Source organism: Schistocerca serialis, chromosome 3 (genome assembly GCF_023864345.2).
Source record: "Schistocerca serialis cubense isolate TAMUIC-IGC-003099 chromosome 3, iqSchSeri2.2, whole genome shotgun sequence".
NCBI lineage: Eukaryota > Metazoa > Arthropoda > Insecta > Orthoptera > Acrididae > Schistocerca > Schistocerca serialis.
In genome coordinates, this window is record NC_064640.1 from 367,476,561 (window position 1) to 367,502,956 (window position 26,396).

A 26,396-nucleotide genomic window follows, 5' to 3' on the forward strand; every position below is an offset into this window, starting at 1 on the left:
GACGTCAGCCGGCAGGCGTACCGACAAAACAACATATCGCGCAGGTAGTTTCGCGGTAATTCGGCAGCTTCGACATACAGACTCTCAACGGAGCTGGTGTAGAATGTTCCAGTAGCCAGACGTAATCCCCGATGGTGGATAGAGTTTAGACGGCGTAACATGAACGGCCGGGCAGAAGAGTAGACAAAGCTCCCATAATCCAGCTTTGATCGGACAATGACCCGACATAAGCGAAGTAGGACCATTCGATCTGCTCCCCATGACGTACCGCTGAGAACACGGAGGACATTTAGGGAACGGGTACAACGAGCAGCCAAGTAAGACACATGTGAAGACCATCAAAGTTGCCTGTCAAATGTAAGACCTAAAAATTTCGTTGTCTCCACGAATGGGAGAGCAACGGGACTAGAAACTGTTTGTAACGCCAGAAGTTCATACAGACAGTTTTCTCACCAGAAAAACGGAAACCGTTAGCGACACTCCAGGAATATAGACGGTCTAGACAACGCTGAAGACAGCGCTCCAGGAGACATGTTGTCTGAGCGCTGCAGTAGATTGTAAAGTCGTCCACGAAAAGGGAGCCTGAAACGTCAGCTGGAAGGCAATCCATTATTGGATTGATACCTATGGCAAAAAGGGCCACGCTCAAAACGGAGCCCTGGGGCACCCACTTCTCCTGGCGAAAGGCATCTGACAAAACAGAACCCACGCGTACCCTGAACATTCGATCCATTAAAAATGCATTAATAAAAAGAAGGAGGCGACCGCGAAGGCCCCAAGTGTGCATGGTGCGGAGAATGCCCGCCCTCCAACAGGTGTCGTAAGCCTTCTCCAAATCGAAAAACACAGTCACCGTCTGGCGCATACGCAAAAAGTTGTTCATAATGAAGGTCGACAAGGTAACTAGGTAGTCAACAGCAGAGCGGCGCCTACGAAACCCACATTGGACTTTGGTAAGGAGGCGTCGAGATTAAAGGAGCCAAACCAATCGAGAATTTACCATGCACTCCATCACCTTGCAGGCTGGTAAGGGAGATGGGGCGATAACTGGAAGGAAGGTGTTTGTCCTTTCCTGGTTTGGGTATGAGAACAACAATTGCTTCACGCCAGCGTGTGGGAACATGACCTTCAGTCCAGATGCGATTATAGGCGTGAAGAAGAAAGTCTTTACCTGCAGGAGAAAGGTTCTTCAGCATCTGAATTGCACGGTGAAGGTGGCATTGTAACTTTCACGATTCAAAGACTGGAAAGAAGGTGGCCGTGCCGCCTCTGCTTGTTTTCGGGGGAGGAAGGCAGGGTGGTAATGGGCAGTGCTCGAATCCTCCGCGAAAAAGCGGCCGAAGGCATTTGAGACATCCTCAGGATCCACAAGGACTTCATTCGCTATAGTCAGGCCAGAAATCGGGGAGTGGACCTTGGTGCCAGATAGCCGGCGTAGGCCATCCCAGACAACCGAAGGAGGGGTAAAACTGTTGAATGAGCTGGTGAAAGCCACACAGCAAGCCTTTTTGCTTTCTTTGACAACACGACGACATTGTGCACGGAGTCGGTTGTAACTGATACAGTTCGCCACCGTAAGGTGGCGTTGGAAGGTGCGTAAAGCACGTCGCCGAGCACGAATAGCGTCGCTGCATGCTGTAGTCCACCAGGGGACTGGGACTCGACGTGGAGAAGAGGAAGTACGAGGGATGGAATATTCAGCATCAGTGAGAATAACGTCCGTGAGGTATGCGACATGACTATCGTAGCTGGAGAAGTTCTGATCATGGAAGGTCGCCAGGGAGGTGAAAAGCCGCCAGTCGGCTTTGGAGATGTTCCAGCTAGTGGAACGTGGAGAAGGGGTGTGATGCAGGAGATGGATTACGCAGGGGAAATGGTTGCTCGAGTATGTGTCAGACAGAGCATACCACTCGAACCGACGTGCAAGTTGGATAGTGGATATTGAGAGGTCCAAGTGGGAATAGGTATGCGTTGCGTCCGAAAGGAAGGTAGGTGCACCGGTATTTAAGCAGACTAGATTGAGGTGGTTGAAAAGGTCTGCCAAGAGGGAGCCTCTCGGGCGGGATGCTGGAGAGCCCCAAAGGGGATGGTGGGCATTAAAGTCTCCAATCAACAAAAATGGTGTAGGAAGCTGATCAATCAGTTGTATCATGTCTGCCCTAGTAAAGGCAGACGATGATGGAGTGTAAACAGTACAAATGGAAAATGTGAATGTGGGGAGAGTAATTCGGACGGCAACTGCCTGCAGATCTGTGTGCAATGTGATTGGATCGTAGTAGACATCATCCCGAACCAGCAACATGACCCCTCTATGAGCCGGAATACCTGCCACAGGGGGTAGGTCAAAACGCACGGAGGTATATTGTGCCAGGTGAATACGATCGCAGGGGCGTAACTTCGTTTCTTGGAGACCTACGACAAGCGGGCAGTGCATTCGAAGGAGCAATTTTAGTTCCTCTCGGTTGGACCGAATGCCGCAAATATTCCATTGAAGAAGTGCCATTAGGAAAACGAAAAGAAAAAGTAGAAACATGAAAGGGTCACCTCGATGGCCGCTGAGGGCCTGGCTTCGAGGGAGCACTGCTGCTGCGATCGATAAGTGGTGAGTCATGGTCCATCAACTCAACAGTTGCGTCTGCCACCTTCCTGAGCTGGTGAGGAGGGGCAGCTTCCTCCCCCCTGTAAGGCCAGATGATCGGCTACCAGCGGTGCGGCCTGGCGAAACTGAAGATGGCCGGGGACGGCAACCGATGGGTGGCGCAGGAGAAGAAACTCGCCTCGGCGGAGATGGAGAACTCTTTTTGCTATGAGCCTTCTTTGAAGAATTACGTTTTATCGAAAGAATAGTTGATGGCTGTGATCTACATCTACAAGGATACTCTGCAAATCACATTTAAGTGCCTGGCAGAGGGTTCATCAAACCACCTTCACAATTCTCTATTAAAACAATCTCGTATAGCGCGTGGAACGAACGAACACATCTACATCTACATGGATACCCTGCAAATCACATTTAACTGCCTGGCAGAGGGTTCACCGAACCACCTTCACAAATCTCTATTATTCCAATCTCGTATAACGCGCGGAAAGAACGAACGCCTATATCTTTCCATAAGAGCTCTGATTTCTCTTATCTTATCGTGGTGATCGTTTCTCCCTATGCAGTACGGTGTCAACAAAATATTTTCGCATTTGGAGGAGAAAGTTGGTGATTGGAATTTCGTTAGAGGATTCCGTCGCAACGGAAAACGCCTTTCCTTTAATGATGTCCAGCCCAAATCCTGTATCATTGCTGTGACACTCTCTCCCGTATTTCGCGATAATACAAAACATGCTGCCCTTCTTGAACTTTTTCGATGTACTCTGTCAGTAATATCTGGTAAGGGTCCAACACCACACAGCAGTATTCTAAAAGAGGACGGACAAGCATGGTGTAGGCAGTAGATCTGTTACATTTTCTAAGTGTCCTGCCAATAAAACGCAATCTTCGGTTAGCCTTCCCCACAACATTTTCAATGTGTTCCTTCCAATTTAAGTTGTTCGTAATAGTAACACCTAGGTATTTAGTTGAATTTACGGCTTTTATATTAGACTGATTTATCGTGTAACCGAAGTTTAACGAATTCCTTTTAGCACTCATGTGGATGACCTCAGACTTTTCGTTATTTAGGGTCAACTGCCATTTTTCGCACCATTCAGATATCATTTCTAAATGGTTTTGCAATTTGTTTTGACCTTCTGATGACATTATTAGGCGATAAACGACAGCGTCATTTACAAACAACCTAAGACGACTGCTCAGATTGGCTCCCAAACCGTTTATATAGATAAGGAACAGCAAAGGGCCTATAACACTACCTTGGGGAACGCCAGAATTCACTTCTGTTTTACTCGATGACTTTCCGTCAGTTACTACGAACTGTGACCTCTCTGACAGGAAATCACGAATCCAGTCACATAACTGAGACGATATTCCATAATCACGCAATATCACAACGAGCCGTTTGTGTGGTACAGTGTCAAAAGCCTTCCGGAAATCCAGATATACGGAATCGATCTGAAATCTCCTGTCAACAGCACTCAACCCTTCGTGTGAATGAAGACCTAGTTGTGTTTCGCAGGAACGATGTTTTCTAAACCCATGTTGACTTTGTGTCAATAGACAGTTTTCTTTTAGGTACTTCATAATGTTTGAACACAATATATGTTCCAAAATCCTGCTGCATATCGACGTTAATTATATGGGCCTGTAGTTTAGTGGATTGCTCCAACTACCTTTCTTGAATATTGGTGTGACCTGGGCAGCTTTCCAGTCTTTGGGTACGGATATGTCGTCGAGTGTGGGCTATGCAGGATCCGTTTGAAAAGAATAGCTCAATGTAGTCATAGCGTCGAGCTGCGCACGTATGCTTTCATGCCCCACAGCTAATTCGTTGCAGATAATGACCTATAGCTGGGATCCTACAGTCAAACAGTCTATGCATTTGCTGGAATAGATAATTAATAAAAAAACCAGAAATACAGAGTAGAAGTTAAATAAATTATTTAATAACAATGATTCTGTTCTGAAGTCTGTAATTGTTGTAGACGGCAGAGAATCATGCTGAGTAATGTTTATTCGAGTAAGGACATCTCAAATAAACGGGAAGTGGTCCTGCAATATTGAGTTAAAATGCAGACAGAAAATATTCTTATCAAATGCAGTATAGTTACAGTGAGAGTGGTACGATAATGGTAGCAAAATCCCGTTTGCCTTTTCAGACCTCATCTCCTTCATGTGCACGTTCACCCTCCACCAACAACGGGTATGCTGAAGCCATGGGATCTGGAACACGAACGCGACATATCCCCAGGACCCGCAAGTCCTTGGATTGCGAATGATGTCGTTGGTACTGCGGATGGAATGTATAAAACTGGCGTTCTAGCGAGTGCTAATACAATACGGAAAGAACATCGCTAAATGGCATCGTAATACTTTGGACGTTTATTGCACAAAGCATCTCAATCTCGCATCCAAATTACCGTCACCAGACCGGCAGACGGCAAGCCATCAGGTTAGAGCCAAAATCTTGTGTCTTTCGCGGCGAAAATTGGAAGGAGTCGTGCGTTCGTGAGCGGCGAAATTAACATCTGCTGGATGGCCAAACCTTAACGACACAGTCGTTCATTGTGAAGGCTTTGTAGACCATTATCGACGGTTTTACCACGAGAAGAAATAAGGGGGGGACGATAACGACATTTTGCAGTATGTGTCGCACACCGTCGACGACACTTTTAGCGGAGATCACACAGAACGACGCGTAGGAGGCACTAGACAAGGGTGCACATAACAATGTACCCGGGACAGGATGATTTCCACTTCAGTTATATGGAACTTTCTGAACCCTGATGATGCCACATTGGATCGCCATCTATTGAGAGCTGATGTCTCTCGGTTTCTGCATGCCACCTGTCTTCGTTAATAGACTACTCATACCGATACACAAGTCTTCAATAGGTCAGATGATTAAGGACTAGTGCCTGAATACAATGTTAAATTCAGACTGCAAGACCCTCGCCCGGCTTCTGGCACCGCACCGCACGTGTTTGTGTATGCAAGAAATCGTCGCGTGTCGGTTCTTTTTTGAAGGTCCGAGCATCTGGTTTAGAGGTCTTCGTCTTAGCAGTAGCAATGATCATGTTTGAGCCTTAGGGTTGGTGGGAGGAAGAGGGCGATCTTAGCACTGGCCGATCTGACGACCGAATCGCTAAATGTTAGATCGCATGTCTGTGTAGCTACCTCCCTGGTAGGCCGAGGAGAGGCGAGAACGTTACTGTATTTACCCGCCGGAAGCACAGTGGGCTTTCTGCTATTGAATAACTTGCGAGCAGCCGAGGTCGACACCTTCTCTTTCATTCGAATTTCCTGTATACTTTTCTGATCTTTGTAGACGGGGCAGTAGCGAGAGGAGGCAGCATGGTCGCCCATACAGTTAATGTAACGAGGGGACGGAGGTGGACAGCCACCCTCATGGGTGTCCCTGCCACAGGTAACGCATTTAGCCGCACTCGAACAAGACTGCCGTGTATAGTTAAACCGCTGACATTGGTAACACCTTGTAGGGCTGGGTACATACGGCCGAACAGAAATGATCTCATAACCCGCTTTAATTCGTGAAGGCAGTTGCACATTGTCGAATGTCAGGAATATGGTTCGGGTCGGTATGAGGTCCTTGTCGACCCTTTTCACGACCCAATGGACGGCCGCCACTCCCTGATCAGAGAGGAAAGACAGAATCTCCTCATCAGTTAGTCTGTCGAGTGACGTGGTATACACCACGCCACGCGACGAATTCAAGGTGTGGTGGGCCTCCACCCGTACAGGAAATGTGTGTAAGAGAGGGGCTCGAAGTAATTTTTGGGCCTGGAACGCGCTCTCTGTCTCCAACAGCAAGGTACCGTTGCCAACCGAGTGCAAGATTTCACTGGTCCTGCAATAGCATCTACACCCTTCTGAATGACGAAAGGGTTGACTGTTGAGAAATCGTGACCATGAGATCTTGTGACAACAAGAAACTTCGGTGCTGGTGGTAGAATTTTCGGAACGAGAGTTTCATCTAGCTTTCTTTTTTGGGCAGAAGACAGGGAAGAAGAAGAAGAAGAAGAAGAGAAATCCATTGCAGATGAATCGCCCATGGTTGCCAGCGTCTCCGATGGCGCGCTCCTTCCTTGTGGGGGCCCTCTCAGAGGGCACTCCCGCCTTACGTGATTGTTCACACCTCAGGTCACACCTCCCATGAAACGGACGGAGGGACCAATCGGCACGTTCGGAAGGTAACAGCTCAGGCAATCATCCCTCCCTGGGCCTGGCCTTTACCAGGGGGAACGTGCGTGCCTTACTTGTCTACCCAGGGCGGGGAATTACGCGTTACCCCGTCACCGGCTACGCGTGCGAACGCGTGCGTCGGCCTCCAGACACGCACAGGGAGGAAAGAAGAGAGGAAAGAGAGAGAGGGATAGAGGGATGGAAGAAAGAATCTCAAACGCTGAAGTGGGAAAGAAGACAAGGAGAATAGGGCAAGGAGAATGAGGCAGAGATGGAAGTAAGGGCATGAAAGCAAGGAGAAGAGTGAACGTACGGAAAGACCAGTAGAGGAAGAAAGCGTGAGGATGGAGAAAAACAAAGGAAACAGGATCCTGGAGTTTTCAAACGTCCGTCTCCGGACGAAGGCTCGATACATTACTCCCAAGAAGAGGGAGTGTGAAGGGGAGGTAAGGGGGGGGGAGGATTGGGGACGAGGAGGGATGGGGAAGGGGGCTAGGGCAGCCCGAAAAGGAAGGAGAACTGCACAAGCTCGGGACCCCGTGCTCGCCACGCACGTATCCACAAAAGAATTGTAGACCCCCTGGGGGGCACGAATGAATTGTGGGACATAAACGAAAGTAGGTAGGTAGGTAGGTAGGTGTGTTTCCACATATGAACGATAATATCTATTCAAATTTCGCGCCAGTCACATATCAGGTTTGCTCTAAATACACACTGTAGCGGTAGTGAGCGCTAGTTACCTTTGAGATTGGACGTGATGACCTACTATTAGTCAAGAATGTCTTTAAAGCGACAAAGACGCCATTATTAGTAACACTTCACTGAGTTTGAACGATGTCGTGTAATAAAGGCTATGAGAAGATGGATGTTCGTTCTGTGATACTGCAGGAAACTTGGCAGGAATGTAGCCACTGTATGTGAGTGCTGAAAGTGGTGGTCACGAGAAAGTACGGTTGCAAGAAGACCGGGCTCCAGACGGCCACGTGGCACTATCGATAGGAAAGACTATCGTGTTCGGTGTATGGCTATGGCAAATTGTATTGCACCTGCAGCAGCAAGTTGAGCAGCAGTTGGCACCACAGTGACACAAAGAACTGTTGCAAATGGGTTACCTCAAGGACAGCTCCGAGCCAGACGCCTTGTAGCCATTGGCGGCTTCAGTGGTGTCAAGTGAGATCTCACTGGAGGACAGGGTCGAGGTCTGTTGTGTTTCTGGTGAAAGCCGGTTCTGCCTCAGAGCCAGTGATGGCCATGTATTGCTTAGGAGGAGGCCAGTTGAGGAACTGCAACCAACCTGTCTGCATGAAACTTCCTGGCAGATTAAAACTGTGTGCCCGACCGAGGCTCGAACTCGGGACCTTTGCCTTTCGCGGGCAAGTGCTCTACCATCTGAGCTACCGAAGTACGACTCACGCCCGGTCCTCACAGCTTTACTTCTGCCAGTATCTCGTCTCCTACGTTCCAAACTTTACAGAAGCTCTCCTGCTTCGGTAGCTCAGATGGTAGAGCACTTGCCCGCGAAAGGCAAAGGCCCCGAGTTCGAGTCTCGGTCGGGCACACAGTTTTAATCTGCCAGGAAGTTTCATATCAGCGCACACTCCGCTGCAGAGTGAAAAACCTCAACCTGTCTGCATGTTAGACACACTGGACCTACAACTGGAGTTATGGTCTGGGATGCAATTTCGTGTGACAGTAAAAACACCCTCGTGGTTATGGCACGCACCCTGACAGCTTATTTGTACGTCAAACCGGTGACTCGACTTCTTGTGCTGCCATTCATAAACAGCATTCCGTGGGATGCTTTCCAACAGGATAACGCTCGCCCACATTCCGCTGTCGTAACCCAACATGCTCTACAGAGTGTCGACATGTTGCCTTGGCCTGCTCGTTCACGAGATCTGTTTCCAATCTAGCACATAAGTAACATTATCGGACGATAACTCCAGCGTCATTCACAACCAGCATTAGCCGTCCCTGTACTGACCGACCAAGTGCAACAGACGTGTAATTCCATCACCCATACTGACATGCAGTACCTGCACAACACTATGCATGCACGTTTGCAAGCATGCAATCAACATTCTGGCGGTTATACCGGTTATTAATGCCCCAGCTTTTTACATTTTCAATGGCTTACGTTAGCCTGTTTCATGCAATGTTAATCACTAAAATTTGTGTGTACTCATGAAGGTAACAAATTTCATATTGAATGGAACTTTCGTATTTACACCAATGGGAATTAGTAAGATAATTAATGATGGTTCTGCTGACGTCATAAAGACGGTGAAGAGTCGCTGCTTTTACAGGGATGAACACATTCTAAGATTCATAACTGGTTAGAAACACCTTTTAAATTAACATACAACAGAATTAAAATTGCCGTTTCTCCAAACGTTGACTTCCGCATGTCGTATTTCTAAAAGCACATTAAAATTATTTAAAAGCACCTGCAACTAAATGTATATGACTGCAGAAGTCGGACATCGCGACATTAGTCGTAGGAAGATTACAGTACGTTAAAATGGAAAAAAAGTAAGATATTTAAAATTACGATACCTGAAACTTTCGCATTCAAGCAAGACGGCAATTGACCATTCATGTTGGCAGCGATAACATCACACAAGTGGTAATGAAACGCCGCTTTTACGGGCGTGAGGACACGTACCTAAGATTAACCACTATTTTGACACAGTAAAAAAAACTGTAATTACCATTTTAACTGGCGTTAATGTGGCAAGCACAAAAGAGTCATGGTAGCACCGACAAGGTCGAAACCGCCATTCTCTAGAATTACTTTCGGATGTGATTCATTATGTTTACAATGTGATAGCGGTTACACATACTGGCACCGTTAGCTTCCATTATGGCTCAGTGTAGGACAATGATTATGACCGCGAAATACTGTCAGCGTGTAAACGTGCATGACATGCAAGTCTCTAGAGGAACGGAAGGTTCCAAATGATTGGAAAAGAGAACAGTTAGTCCCAGTCTTCAAGAAGGGTAGTCGAGCAGATGCGCAAAACTATAGACCTATATCTCTGACGTCGATCTGTTGTAGAATTTTAGAACATGTTTTTTGCTCGAGTACCATGTCATTTTGGAAACCCAGAAACTACTATGTAGGAATCAACATGGATTCCAGAAACAGCGATCGTGTGAGACCCAACTCGCTTTATTTGTTCATGAGACCCAGAAAATATTAGATACAGGCTCCCAGGTAGATGCTATTTTTCTTGACTTCCGGAAGGCGTTCGATACAGTTCCGCACTGTCGTCTGATAAACAAAGTAAGAGCCTACAGAATATCAGACCAGCTGTGTGGCTGGATTGAAGAGTTTTTAGCAAACAGAACACAGCATGTTGTTATCAATGGAGAGACGTCTACAGACGTTAAAGTAACCTCTGGCGTGCCACAGGGGAGTGTTATGGGACCATTGCTTTTCACAATATATATAAATGACCTAGTAGATAGTGTCGGAAGTTCCATGCGGCTTTTCGCGGATGATGCTGTAGTATACAGAGAAGTTGCAGCATTAGAAAATTGTATCGAAATGCAGGAAGATCTGCAGCGGATAGGCGCTTGGTGCAGGGAGTGGCAACTGACCCTTAACATAGACAAATGTAATGTATTGCGAATACATAGAAAGAAGGATCCTTTATTGTATGATTATATGATATCGGAACAAACACTGGTAGCAGTTACTCCAGTAAAATATCTGGGAGTATGTGTGCGGATGGATTTGAAGTGGAATGATCATATAAAATTAATTGTTGGTAAGGCGGGTACCAGGTTGAGATTCATTGGGAGAGTCCTTAGAAAATGTAGTCCATCAACAAAGGAGGTGGCTTACAAAACACTCGTTCGACCTATACTTGAGTATTGCTCATCAGTGTGGGATCCGTACCAGATCGGGTTGACGGAGGAGATAGAGAAGATCCAAAGAAGAGCGGCGCGTTTCATCACAGGGTTATTTGGTAAGCGTTACGGAGATGTTTAGCAAACTCAAGTGGCAGATTCTGCAAGAGAGGCGCTCTGCATCGTGGTGTAGCTTGCTCGCCAGGTTTCGAGAGGGTGCGTTTCTGGATGAGGTATCGAATATATTGCTTCCCCCTACTTATACCTCCCGAGGAGATCACGAATGTAAAATTAGAGAGATTAGAGCGCGCACGGAGGCTTTGAGACAGTCGTTCTTCCCGCGACTGGAACAGGAAAGGGAGGTAATGACAGTGGCACGTAAAGTGCCCTCCGCCACACACCGTTGGGTGGCTTGCGGAGTATAAATGCAGATGTAGATGGAATGCTTTAGCTATTTGCTACTGGACTGCAAGTGTCAAGAACACACATGGGGCAGGCAGAGTAACAAGCGTCGCATATCCACTGTATACAACCTGAAAGAAATAATACGAAAGTTCCATGCAACTTGAAATTTGTTACATCCATATACGTATATTTACCAAATATCTACGTCAAAAATAAATATGTACCTTTCCTCCATATATTGCGCTTTAATAGCTGTAAGCGTAAGAAGAATAGTGTCACTATGTCTGAATTGTACGTTTCATCTACGTTACTATAGATTAGTTGCAATAGCTTTAATAACCTGTTAAGACATGACATACATGTATTAACGCCCGTAAAATTGCCCATTATAGTTCTGATTTGTAATTTTACTATGAATAACCACGTATGTTTTTTAGAATTGTGTGTGAGGGCGCTCGAGAAAGCGGCTGACATTTTGGCACAGTTTAATGATACCAGAGTTTTTGTAACACGTTATTTTATATTAGGCTTCGCCTGGTAGAATTTTGCACAGAGCATAACTTAATCATAGCTAACACTTGGTTTAAGAATCATGAAAGAAGGTTGCATACGTGGAAGAGGCCTGGAGACACTGGAAGATTACAGATAAATTAAATAATGGTAAGACAGAGATTTAGGAACCAGGTTTTACATTGTAAGACATTTCCAGGGCCAGATGTGGACTCTGACAACAATTTATTGGTTATGAACTGTAGACTAAAACTGAATAAACTGCAAAAATGTGGGAATTTAAGGAGATGGGACCTGGATAAACTGAGGGAACCTGAGATTTTAGAGAGTTTCAGACATAGCATTAGGGAACGATTGACAAGAACGGGGGAATGAAACACAGTAGAAGAAGAATGCATAGCTTTGAAAGATGAAATAGTGAAGGCAGCAGAGGATCAAGTAGGTAAAACGACGAGGACTAGTAGAAATCCTTGCGTAACAGAAGAGATACTGAATTTAACTGATGAAAGGAGAAAATATAAAAATGCAGTAAATGAAGCAGGCAAAAAGGAATACAAACGTCTCAGAAATGAGATCGACAGGAAGTGCAAAATGGCTAAGCAGGGATGGCTAGAGGATAAATGTAAGGACGTAGAGGCATATATCACTAGGGATAAGATAGATACTGCCTACAGGAAAATTAAAGAGACCTTTGGAGAAAAGAGAACCACTTGTATGAATACCAAGAGCTCAGATGGCAAACCAATACTATGCAAAGAAGGGAAAGCAGAAAGGTGGTAGGAGTATATAGAGGGTCTTTATAGGGGCGATGTACTCGAGGGCTATATTATGGAAATGGAAGATGATGTAGATGAAGATGAAATGGGAGATGTAATACTGTGTGAAGAATTTGACAGAGCACTGAAAGACCTAAGACGAAACAAGGCCCCAGGTGTAAACAATATTCCATTAGAACTACTGACAGCCTTGGGAGAGCCAGCCCTGACAAAACTTTACCATCTGGTGAGCAAGATGTATGAGACAGGCGAAATAACCTCAGAGTTCAAGAAGAATACAATAATTCCAATCCCAAAGAAAGCAGGTGTTGACAGATGTGAAAATTACCGAACTATCAGTTTAATAAGTCACGGCTGCAAAATACTAACACGAATTCTTTACAGACGAATGGATAAAATTGGCAAAAGCCGACCTCGGAGAAAATCAGTTCGGATTCCGTAGGAATGCTGCAACACGTGATGCAATACTGACCAAATGTCTTATCTTAGAAGATAGATTAAGAAAAGGGAAACCTACATTTCTGGCATTTGTAGGCTTGAGTGAAAGCTTTTAACAATCTTGACTGGAATATTCTCAAATTCTGAAGGTGGCAGGGGTTAAATACAGGGAGCGAAATGCTATTTACAATTTACACAGAAACCAGATGGCAGGTATAAGAGTCGAGGGGCATGAAAGGGAAGCAGAGGTTGGGAAGGGAGTGAGACAGGGTTGTAGCCTATCCCCGACGTTATTCAATCTGTATGTTGAAGAAGCAGTAAAGGAAACAAAAGAAAAATTTGGAGTAGGAATTAAAATTCATGGAGAAGAAATAAAAACTTTGTAATTCTGTCAGAGACAGCAAAGGACCTGGAAGAGCAGTTGAATGGAATGGACAGTTTCTTGAAAGGAGGATATAAGATGAACATCAATAAAAGCAAAACGAGGATAATGGAATGTAGTCGAGTTAAATCAGGTGATGCTGAGGGAATTAGATTAGGAACTAAGATACTTAAAGTAATAGATGAGGTTTGCTATTTGGGGAGCAAAATAACTGAATTTGTTAACATCGAGTATAGATTTGCGCAGTGGTTAGCACACTGGACTCGCATTCGGGAGGACGACGGCTCAATCCCGTCTCCGGCCATCCTGATTTAGGTTTTCCGTGATTTCCCTAAATCGCTTCAGGCAAATGCCGGGATGGTTCTTTTGAAAGGGCACGGCCGATTTCCTTCCCCATCCTTCCCTCTCACCCGAGCTTGTGCTCCGTCTCTAATGACGTCGTTGTCGACGGGACGTTAAACACTAATCTCCTCCTCCTCCTCCGAGTATAGATTTAAGTGTCAGGAAGTCTTTCCTGAAAGTATTTATGCGGAGTGTAGCCTTTTATGGAAGTGAAACATGGACGATAAATAGTTTAGACAAGAAGAGAATAGATGCTTTTGAAATGCTACAGAAGAATGCTGAAGATTAGATGGGTAGATCACGTAACTAATGAGGAGGTACCGAATAGAATTGGGGAGAAGAGGAATTTGTGGCACAACTCGACTAGAAGAAGGGATAGGTTGGCAGGACATGTTCTGAGGCATCAAGGGACACCAGTTTAGTATTGGAGGGCAGAGTGGAGTGGAGGGTAAAAATCGTAGAGGGAGATCAAGAGATAATACACTAAGTAGATTCAGAAGGAAGTAGGTTGCAATAGGTACTTTGAGATGAAGATGATTGCACAGGATAGAGTAGCATGGAGAGCTGCATCAAACCAGTCTCTGGACTGAAGGCCACAACAACTGCAACATATTAGGCTTCATGAAATAGTTTAAACCAACGCGCATATCGACAGGGCTTTGACTCGCTCACTCACTCCGTCTTTCAGGCCACGAGTGGCCTACCGGGACCATCCGACCGCCGTGTCATCCTCAGGGGAGGATGCGGATAGGATGGGCGTGGGTTCAGCACACCGCTCTCCCGGTCGTTATGATGGTATTCTTGAGCGAAGCCGCTACTATTCGGTTGAGTAGCTCGCTCAAGAAGAGATAATACGTCTTGCTGTTTAATCTTGGAATGTAGCTGACCAAAGAGTTTAAGATAACCGTACACAATCAACTTACTCCGTTAGATATATGACGGTGGCGATATACACGGCCTCATATTTTTACCACGTGGCCCGTGACAACGTAATGTAAGTTATCACATTGTAAGGTGCACCAGTGAATTTATCTTACCGCGTGCTTGTGTAGCATATTGAATTTCCAAAGGTCTGAGGACCATCGCGTTGGTGGAGTGAAACATGCAAAAATTAAGGAAAAAATTACCCAACAGTCACAATAATTACACACGTCAATTCTAATCATATTTTTATGCCGCACGGTGTTTGCAGCTGGTTCCCATTATGCGATTAAAATCACATTCCATTGCAAGCAGTTAGGTTTAATCCAACGCTAGCTAGTCTCCCGTACATTGGAGAGTCGGTTCCCTACAGTGGATAAACACGTTAACTCGTCTTGATAAGCAGTTTTATTTTAAATGCTGTCTTCAATTTCGACAATGTCGGCTCGTAATACATCACTGAATACATCAGTTCGGAAAAAAAACAGTATCTCTGCGATTACTTTACCAAAGGTTTTTATAAAATGTGTTCAAAAACATATTTAAAACAACAACATATAGTGCACTGCCTATATAGATCACATAGAAACTTTGCGTCGGTTTAAATATCTAGATAGGTGAACAAATTGGAAGTTTAAAGACAGATTCCTCGATTGTCTCGACTCGCAAATAAATACACTAGAGAATATTTTAGGCGAGACGTTTGCTGAATGCTTTTATTTTACGCAGTTATTTCCAAGAAATTTTGTAATTTCTGCAACCCGTAGTAAGCAGCAAGTGAAAACGTAAATAAAGTGAGTAAGCTATAATCAGTGAATTCTTACCTTTGTCACGCAATGTCCGAAACATCTGAGAAGAACCTTGGCGAAGGGCAGGAGTCTTATCTCGAATGTTCTCCAGGTCTTTATCAGTCAGCATTCTTCGTTTAAGTCGTGCTGTAACGCGAATAAGAGGGAAGTTAGAAAACAGCCAACAGTCACAATGATTACAGATGTCAATTCTAATTATATTTTTATCCTTTGGTTTACTCAGTGTAAAACTAACGTGACAAGCTCAGCAGTTAAGTCCCTTTTCCAGAAACTGTGAAATTATAAGAGGTCATCTGCAAACTTAGATGCATGCTGGTGACACACGAAGAGTCAACTTTTGTTAAAGAACATTTATTTTTAAGCGGTTGTTTATTAGTTATGGGCCTGAGTGAAGTGCTTTGGTCGTGGTACGCTACGTCGTTTATCCAACTATTGGTTATAGTTCTCATTATAGGCCTTCGTTGTACCTTACTTGCTGATGTTTTCATCTGAGTTTCTGGATGCTTCATTGACTACGACTTGTTCGAGTGACTACATGTTATGGTCAGCAAGAATTAGTGGAACAGGCGCTTGACACGAAACATCCACACCACAGTACCTTTGGTGGACTTTAATGACGCTTTCGAGAAACTGGGAACCTCCTAAGCTGGTTGGCGGTGGAAATAATGATGTGAGAACAATAAACTTTCTGGGTCGTTGTTGAAGAGGTTTGGTTGTGTACTCTCACTCAGTACGCAGTGGTACATGTAATGTAACTGTTTGGAAGATATCGCATTAGTACAGCCTGAAAGTGCACAGCCAGGCGCTAGAACCTCCAAACTTCACGTGTCCTATGGAAACTGCGGCTGGCTGCACGTTGGCAACAGTCACTGCAACCTGTCAATCTTAAAATTATTTTATTGGTTGGTTGCTTTGTTGGATGATTAAAGGGACCAAGCTACTAGGTCATCAGTTCCATTTTCCTGGAACAGACAGGTCTACGTGACTGGATATCATAGATGACCTACCACACAAAACCCAGGGAAAGAAAACCCAAGGTCAACCAAAGGTCAACGAAGGCGAGATATGGGACAAAAAAGAAGAAAGGGAGACATAGGGAAAAAGGCAGGCAAAGTACCCTATCTAGGGAACAGCTGGAAGACCATGAAAGCCAAGTCATTAAGGGACACGTATCCCCCACCACTTACCACAATATTCAAGAGGTAGAGGTCAAGTTGTGCCAGTAAGTTTTCGAGGTGTTTTCCATGGCCAGTGAACATGGTTCTACGCCAAAAAGGGTTTTGGGCGTTGAAATCACTCAAGATTAGTAAAGGTGTGGGGAGATGAGAAACCAATGCAAGCAGTATGTTCTAAGGCACTTCACCATCGGAAGGGAGGTACACATTACAGATGGTAATATGCTGAAATGCCCTTATCCAAGCAGCCATAGCCTCCAAAGGTTCCAAAAGTATATTAATAGTTCGTTATATACAGTGGCCAGAACATGTGCGCAAACTCCATCTGACACCCAGTCACGGAGTGGCCGAGCGGTTTTAGGCACTACAATGTGGAACCGCGCGACCGTTACGGTCGCAGGTTCGAATCCTACCTCTGGCATGGATGTGTGTGGTGTCCTTAGGTTAGTTAGGTTTAAGTAGTTCTAAGTTCTATGGGACTGATGACCTCAGAAGTCCCATAGTGCTCAGAGCCATTTGAACCATTTGAACACCCAGTCATAGGTAGCATGATTCTTATAATATCCCCAGTATCAAGGCAGGGCCAGGGTCTGCGTTACTGGAAACAAAGTTTCCTGAAGGGCAATGCAGAAGGCAGAGGAAGTTCTTAAAAGATGTATTAGCTCAGCCAAGTGGTGGAAAAAAATCGCTACAATTCCACTGGAGAATAATGTTGTAATTTGAAGTCATAAAGGGACCAAGGAAGAAGGTTGTGCCCTAGGGTTACCTGCTGCCACTGGTTAAGAGGGTTGTGGCATCAATACACACAGGTTCGGAGTTCTGTTGTGTGGTGTGAACTGGGGACTGGGGGGCCGCCAGAATCTCTGCCCTGGCCACAGGAGTCACACAGGTGGGACCTGGTGGCGTGAAAGAAACCTGAATATCCTCCTTTTTGGAGGACTTTTTCTTGTCTTTCCTCTCCTTAGAGGTTTTGGATGACTCTGAGGCCTTATCTGAATCAGTTTCAGGTAACGACGATGATCGCAAAGCTTTGTGACCAGCAGTCTGTGGCTCCTTCAGCCACTGGCTGGTGCCCAGTTGTAGACCAACAGAAACCTTGGAAGGAAGTGTCCCTTGGGACACCTTCCTGGCGAGATAAGCTGGAGGAAGGTGATTTGTCTCCAGCTAGAAGGTGGGGACCATTGTCCCCACTGGGTGGGCAGCAACGATCCCAAAGTAGGTGTGGCGCAAGCATCAAGAGAAGAGCTCCCAACCATCAGGGGGGCAGGCACGGTCAAGCAGCCTCAAGGTCCCACTGTAGGAGGTGTAATGGGTGGGAGTACTGTCGACAAAGGGGGGCGACGTTGTCGTAGTTGTAGCATATGACACTGTTATACGTGCTGGGAGCGACCGCTCAACTGCTTCTTGGCCTCTTGTAAGTTAGTTTGTCCAGAGTCTTATATTCTTGTATTTTATTCTCTCTCTGGAAAAAGTGCAATCTGTTGAGCAGGGAGAATGGTGATTTCCACAGCTGATACAGATGGGGGGAGGGCACAAGGAGAATTCACACACAGTTCTCTCGACTCACAATCTCTACAGATGGTGCTAGCTAGCATTGCTACGCGAAGACATATGCCTAAATTTCAACACCTGAAGCACCGTATATTGGGGTGTGGGGGGGGGGGGGAGGGACATACAGTTTCATGTCATGGCAAATGATCCTATTGGCATTTGGCTCCTTATGTACATGACTGACTAAGTGTAAATCCCATCACTCCAAGTTGGTGTGTATGTCATCATCAGATTGTAAGAGCAGGTCTCGGTGGAAAAAGATGCCCTGAACCATATTTAGACTATTATGGGGAACAACAGTCACCATTACGTCACCCAGCTTGTTACAGGTGAGCAGCGCTCGCGCCTGGACAGGGGATGCTGTTTTGATCAAAATTTACCCACTTTTCATTTCAGAGATGGCTGCCACTTCCCCAAACTTGTCTTTTATGTTCTCCACAAAGAATAAGGGTTTTGTCGCCAAGAAGGGATCCCCATCAGCCCTTGTGCAAACGAATATTGGGGAGGAGTATTTCTTGGCTTGCTGCTAAGCCCTGCATTCCTCCCACAGTGTAGCCAGGGAAGGGAACATTTTAGGGTTGTATCTTTCTGCATTAAATGAGGACTTTCATTCCATAGACTGCTGGTGCCATATGACCAGAAGCAGGGGATAACTTCATCTGCTTCATTTGCGGCTCATCCACCATGGTGCCATCCACTGTGAATGGGGGCTCTCCCCATGGGTGCCACCCATCCTCAGCAATGGCCACCTGGCCTGCAATCCATTGCTCGGAGTCCCCATGCTCCAGTCACGAGCGCACATACCTACTGACGTACGTGGGGAGTTTTCAGTTGTGTGGTCAAAAATTGGAAATTTGTGGTAAGGTCTTATGAGACCAAACTGCTGAGGTCACCGGTCCCTAAGCTTACACACTGCTTAATATAACTTAAACTAACTTACGCTAAGGACGACACACGCACCCATGCCCAAGGGAGGACTCAAACCTCCGACAGGGGAAGCCGCACGGACCGTGACAAGATGCCTCAGGCCGCACTGCTACCCCGTGCGGTTTTGTGTGGTCAGGGGGCGATCATCGTGCAGGTACTTGACGACCTCCCACTCCACAACGGGATGGCTATAGTGCTAGATTTTGTGTGTGTTACCTTATTAAAGAGAAGGGTGCAAAGACAGAAAGGCACAAAGGTGGAACATACATTGCATCGGGCGACCTTCCCTGGACGATCCGCACATATGGAGATTTTTGAAAATTGGTGGGAGGTCAAATCCAACAATGGGGACCACGTTTTTATTTAATGGAAAGGTGTAGAAAACCCTGGAAGTGGAAACTCAAGCACCAAATCTTAAACCAGATCCAAGCAGGGTCTACACCAAGAAAACCATCCGCACAGTGGAAGTGTAAGCTTGCAGCATGGAAAGGAAGCAATGCTGCAAAGGTTGGGGCCGTGTTGTAGCCATGCACGTACTCAAGTTGTGAGCCTCCTTGGGGGAAAATTATTTTATTCGAGCTATTACACGTGGCTCTTAAGTGATTCGATGTCTGTAGTAAGTTTGCTTGATAAGGACTTTAAACGCAGGAACATTATCCCAGAATAGGCCACACTAACATCTTTAATAGTTTCCTTTACAAATGCACAGAAATTTCCCAATATCATGCAAATATATCTAAATCTTCCACTAATTTAACGCGTTCGATTCATTTCATACTGGTTCATAATATGACCCCTACTTATTTAAACAACAAGACAGGTTCCAGAGGTTCTTAATCGACCTTGTAATTGGACTTTATCGGGTTCCCTTTCTTTTTTATGCATTACTATGCATCTAATGCGCACTAGATGAAAGCTACCATTCAGTGCATCATGGAAATACATCTGCAGTTTCCTTATGATTATCTAGGAACGATACTTTCCTGGACCCAACATCAGCGAACAGAGTGCTGTTGACCATACCTTACGAATAGTTTCTGTGTACTGAGAAAATTAGTTTTCCGATTCTGCTTCTTTGGGGGCACACCTGATTCTATTGGTCGTAAGTTGGGAAATAATTCAATGGTCGTTTGTTGGTTCAAATGGCTCTGAGCACTATGCGACTTAACTGCTGAGGTCATCAGTCGCCTAGAACTTAGAACTAATTAAACCTAACTAACCCAAGGACATCACACACATCCATGCCCGAGGCAGGATTCGAACCTGCGACCGTAGCGGTCGATCGGTTCCAGACTGTAGCGCCCAGAACCGCACGGCCACTGCGGCCGGCGTCGTTTCTTGGTTATTATTCGACAGTGTCTAACGCCTTTCAGAAATGTTGGAACTCAGACTGTGCTCTACGATCCTGCAACACACTGACGTTACCATTGTTACTCTATAATTCTGGACAATCGCTATTTCTACCCTCCTTGAGTGCTCAGAAGACTGCGTGGAAGATTGTCTATTTGCTGATAAGTACCAGTCAGCAAAGGAGCAAATTCCACAGTGTACTCAATATAAAATTTAATGCGCATCCCGTCAGCACCTCGTCTTTATTTCTCTTTGAATAGCTGTAATCTTTTTTGTTTCATACGGGAAAGCTTATTTCAGTATCACTCATTTCCGAATGTGTGCGGTGGTCAAACAGTACCGTAATAGGAAGGCAGTTTGGTAATATTACTCATATTACTCAAATGCGTGAATGTATTTTTAAATGTGTAATTCAATATAACGACTTTCTTCCTGTCTTAGGTTAAACACGACTGATCCTCAGGTGACTGGATGGAACGTTTGTATCCATTCACTGAGTTTAAATAGGGCCCGAATTTTATACTGAAAGATATTCCATCAAGATCTGAGAGTGGAAACTGTTGTAAGCCCCATGTATGATAGACCTTACGGAGGCACGATTTACAATTAAGTTCTGCATCCGTTTCCCTATTTCTCATTGATGAGTGTAACAATTTTGGTTTCCGAATAAATTTCCGAATAATACCACTAAATAAAGGGGTCTTTTTGATTTTTAATACTGCTTGGTAGGTATTTATCTAAAGCGCAAGTTAGGTTGTGTTTGATCTTTGTACACAACTCTGTCTCGTTTCTCAGACTTGAACTAAGCATACTCATTCGATTTTTAGGAATGATGTTATTGATTGTCTACGAGTTCCGTCAAACATAAATACGCCTCTTGCCTTTGTTAGTAGTCACTATAGTCGCTGCTCCCTGTCTCTTTGATGAAGCTATAAAACTGATCGGGTCTGTTCTACTTTTTAAGATACATTGTACTTACTGCCAGTAACGTATGCGAAATTTTCCCAGTTGCTAATACAGGAGTTAAATTATCTCCTACCTCTGTGTATTTTCTTGCTATCTAATAAAGACTCTATCACAATGTGTGTGTAGTGGTGGGAGCATATGGCAATTATTCTAAGTTCGCTATCGGCTACTCTGATTTCATTGTGGACTTCGCTAGACGAAATGATTTAATTTTTCATTTGTTCCTTTAAACACATCACCTCATGAGAAGTCTATCTTCCCGGAATAAATTCAGGCAATGTTGAAAATTTCCCAAATTTCTGTGTCGAGTTCTATCAAGTCTTAGATCCTAATATTATGTAAGGGCAACTGAGGTGATTTCTGGGACTTCTCTGCGAACAATTCATATTTTTAATATTCTCACTCTCCATATTTGATGCTTGACAGATTTTCCTCATTCATGTGACAGAAACTAGGCGTTGAAAATGTACTGTGCCACCAAAGCGGTCATTTCCCGGTCTGTCCAGGATAACGTAAGTATTACGATATAGCGGCGATCGAGTAGTCTACAGCCGAGTCCGCCAACTTCAGACCAGAGAGGAATGATCAGTTCTCAGTTCTCAGAAAGTTGTTGCATACCGACATCTATGCTGATACCTAACTTTTAAGGCTGTCTTCACTGTTTCCGCCAAATCTGCGAGACGAGCCGACACTAGTCTCAGATCCCAAGTAACAAAAATTGCTGGCGCCGACGTGAACTACGATCAGCATCTGACTGGAAACCGTGCTTTAGTCTGCACCCAGCAGGGCATCTTCCACGGCAAGACTCGAATTCGGCAACTTTCAATGACCACTAGAAGCGTACTGTGAAAGGGTCAGTTAATCGCACAATCGAACTCGGCAGCTTTGTACGCAGGTAGCAGAATGGCCCAACCCAAGGTATGGGTCCATGAGTGTCGTATTCCTGGCCCTAAACCAAACTCTTCAGTACTGTGGACGACAGCAACTCGCTGACATCTGTGCAGATTCACATACTGTTTCGTTGTGTAGATCGAGTAAGTCATCCAAGGGAAAAATATGGCAGAAACTCACTTTTTGCAAATTACTTTTAGTGATCGTGGTAATATACCTTTAACCTTCGACGATTATAAATTCAAATTTTACTGAAGATTTGTAGGAACCGAAAAACGTGGATGGCGATGCTGTGGTAAAAATTCATGGCATTAGGTTAAAGTATTCACAGTAGGCACTGAAAACACATTTTCGGGTTTGGAAGGCACTCATGACCACTCACCAGATCCAGAACACTTGTTAAACTGGAGAATGTTATCGAATTCTGTTAAAACAAATCGTGAAGCTTTGGATGAAAGACCATCACAGCTTATTAGCAAAGTAGTAGATGACAATCCGACAACCCATAACACATAAACGAGGAAGGATGATCCGACAACCCATAACACATAAACGAGGAAGGATGTAAGGTATATTCGGAACAATATTACTCAGGCTCGTTTGAAGAATATGCCGAAACTGCCAAAATCCGCGATGGAAATTCAGGTTGCCTTATCTCACATGGAGGTGACAACTACAAAAGGCCATGCCTTTGTCCTTAATAATGATATGGAAAACGGTCATGACTTTTCCACCGACTCCAATCTACGATACCTATGTCAGTAGGAACCTATACTGATGGATGGTACTTTTCAATATGCAACGAAACACTTTCTCCAGTTATTCGCGGTCCACACTTACTCTGGAAGCCCTTACATATCTTTAGTGGTCATCCTTATAAAAGATAACAACGAGGAGACATATCTGAAAATCATACAGTGTGTTCAAGATGACTGGAGGAAGAGACAAGTGTCTTTTAATCCGACAGCTGTGGTAATTGTCTTCAAACAGTCCATCCATGGGAGTATCAAGGTTGACTTCCCATCAACCAAGATTACTGACTGTATGTTTCACCTGGCTCATGTTTGGTAAATACAATTATAATTGATATTTTCGGAAAACCGTATTACTGTTGAACGAATAACGGTCATAATGAGTATAGGGTATTATGCGCCTTTTTCAAAAACACAGAAGAACACAGTTATTCCTAAAATTACGTTATTCCTGAAATTAGCTTCAATGTACGAAGACACTGAAAAAGGCCAGTGGCTGCATTACACCTTTGGGCTAAGTTACTTAAATCCTCAAGATATTCCTGATGTTTTTACTGACCTGGTCAGAATACGATCACAAGACAAAAAGCCCGCCAAATTTGCCGATTATATAAATGAAAATTACATTGATGACGATGAAGGTGCGCTATTTCCTCATCACGTTTGGGTAGGAGCCTGCGCTTTCTTAACGAGAGCGACTAATGTTTGTGAAAGTTTTCATTCCCGTTTCAATGCTTCGTGTGAATCCTCACCCAAACATCCTCAATTTTGTGAAAAGTCGGAAGGATGAACGATGTGATACCTAAGTAAGAATTAACTCTGCAAAAAATGACCACATCATCAAAACTGACTCAAAAACCATGAAGACGCAAGCTTTCCTACCAGAAATGATGAAACTGGCGAATTAGAATTTGTAAAGTGCGTTTCATGCAAAGCAGGCACGAGAACAACGTAAGATAAATGAAATGCAGTTTCTTCTTGAAATATTTTTGTTTGTCAAATTTATAATGAAGTCTTTGTATTTATCTATAATTTGTTTTCTTTCATATCTTGTTCAGTGGTACAGTATTTACAATATTCTTTAAGAACAGTGTAAATAGAGGCGGAGGTTGTGGACTTGCTCCGTTCTTATTTGGAAGAGTTTGTGTAGGTGGTCTTTTTTTTGTTTCGTTTCAGGGCGCGAAAATAATTGAGTTCATAAGCGGCCATATCATAACCTTAGAACACCAATAAGTAAAAGAAGTAAAACGCGACTATACGCTAGGTCCAACCGTCGGAAGGAAAGGAAATTAAAAACAAGGCTCACAAAATACGCCGTAGAGACAGCGGAGGTCCCGAACCAAAGATGAAATGTCCTTCGCCGTATTGCTGCGAGAGATAAAAAGAAAACGCGATTGACAGCCCGCGCGTCGTTCGCTAAAACGGCCGATAACTCAGACGGCAAATATACACTGGAACGTAAAAAAACGGTTAAAAAGGCCACTGGGTCAGGAAATGGCGACTAGAGGGCCGAGAGGAGGTCGGCCAAGCTGGTGGGAGAGGTTTAATACCCTGCAACTTGTCCCCTGAAGAGAAGACCAGTGATGATGCCAAAGTGACACCACCTGCCGCCAGATGGTAGCACGGAGATTATCTGAAGGAATGAAAGACCTAGCAGGCCGAGGTAGGAGGACTGCAGCCTTGGCAGCATCGTCAGCAGCCTCATTTCCCGTCAGACCGACGTGACCAGGAACCCCTCAGGAACATCACGGTAGATGTTCCTGGGACAAGGTGGCGAGCAAGTGGAGGCTTTCTTTGATCCGTTGCACTAAGAAATGGACAGTGTACAGAACATAGAGGTTCTGAAGAGCACTGAGAGAATCGGAACATATGACAATTAAAAAGCCTGTGTCGCCAGATGTACTGGGTGGCCTGGTAGAGGGTGAAGAGCTCTGCTGCACAAATCGAGCAGTGTCTGAAAGCCGATACTGAAAATGGACGGTGCCTATGATGAAGACACACCCGAAACCTTGGTCAGTGTTAGAGATGTCAGTGTACACGAAGGTAATATCGCTAGGTTGTGTGCTAAGATCGAGAAACTTAAAACGATAGATCAAATCTGGAGTAGTGTCCCTGGGAAGTGAATGAAGTCCAAGATGAACACAGGCTGCTGCAGGAAGCCAAGCTGGGGAAGGGTTCACACCCGTCGGGAACATGACAGGTAGCGTACAGTTAAGCTGCTAGAGCAATAGCCCAAAGCGAACTCTGGGAGATAACAGAGAAGAAGGGCATGCCCCACATTAGTGGCCAAGGGAGTCATTGAGAAAGGGGGCATAGGATGGTTGGCCAGACATGGAAGACAAACGGCATGCATATCCAATGAGGAGGACATCACGCCGGTATGACGGAGGTAGTTCGGCAGCTTCTGCATAGAGACGCTCAACCGGACTAATGTAAATGGCACCAGGGGCCAAACGCATTCCTCAATGGTGGATTATGTTAAGACGGCGTAAGATGGAAGGACATGCAGGTGAATAAACGAAACATCCATAGTCTAGTTTCGAACGGACAAGGAATCGGTACAAACGGAGGAGGGTGGTCCGATCCGCTCCCCAGGAAGTACCACTTAGGACACATAGGACATTGAGGGACTGGGTAAAGTTTCATATCAAGCATGAGCCCCAGTAATTTCCTAGTTTCAGCGAACAGGCGAGCAACAGGCCGAAGATGTAAAGATGGTGAAAAAATCTTATTGCGTCGCTAGAAATTCATGCAAACGCTTTTTTCGTTAGAAAAGTGAAAGCTATTGTCGATGCTGCACGAGTAAAGACGATCGAGGCATCGCTGAAGAAGCCGCTCAAGGAGACAAGGCCGTGGAGAACTTCGATAGATCATACAGTCGCCGAGGAAAAGGGAACCAGAGATGTCTGGTGGATGACTGTCCATAATAGGTTTAATGGCTATAGCAAAGAGAACGACGCTCAGGACAGATTCTTGAGGCACCCCGTTCTCCTGGATACAGGTATCCGACCAGGCCGAACCCACACGTACCTTGAAACTCAGTCTTTTAAAAACTCCCGAAGGAAATTGGGCAGGCTTCTTAGAAGTCCTATGTGTATAGAGTAAAGAGGATACCAGTTCTCCAGCAGGTGTTGTATGCTTTCTCAAATCAGAAAACATGGCCCCAGTCTCATATTTTCGCAGGAAACCGTTCATGACATGGGTTGACAAAGTGATGAGATGGCCAACTGCAGAGCGGCGCGCACGAAATCCACATTGTGGAGTAGGTTAGTAGATTGCAAGACTCAAGCCACCCTACCAGCCAGCCATGAATCATACGTTCCATCACACTGGAAACACAGCTAGTGAGGGAAGTGGAGCGGTAGCTAGAAAAAAGGTGTTTGTCCTTACTGGGCTTAGGTATGGGTAATGATAGTGGCTCCACGCCAGCGTCTGGGAAACGTGCCATCTGGCCAAATGCAACTGTATGTACATAGGAGAAAGTGCTTGCCTACAAGAGACAGATGCTGCAACATCTGAAAGTGAACATTGCCCAGCCCTG

General features: G+C 45.0%; 1 protein-coding gene across 3 annotated transcripts in view; it reads right to left on the reverse strand.

The window, feature by feature from the left end:
* Window positions 1–26,396, reverse strand: part of LOC126470186 (calcium uptake protein 3, mitochondrial-like) — a 657,418-nt gene that overhangs the window by 80,266 nt on the left and 550,756 nt on the right. For all 3 annotated transcript variants that reach the window (XM_050097843.1, XM_050097845.1, XM_050097844.1), the window contains exon 3: window positions 15,259–15,369. In XM_050097843.1, the coding sequence (XP_049953800.1) occupies window positions 15,259–15,369 (111 nt within the window). The remainder of the gene's footprint in view (window positions 1–15,258; window positions 15,370–26,396) is intronic.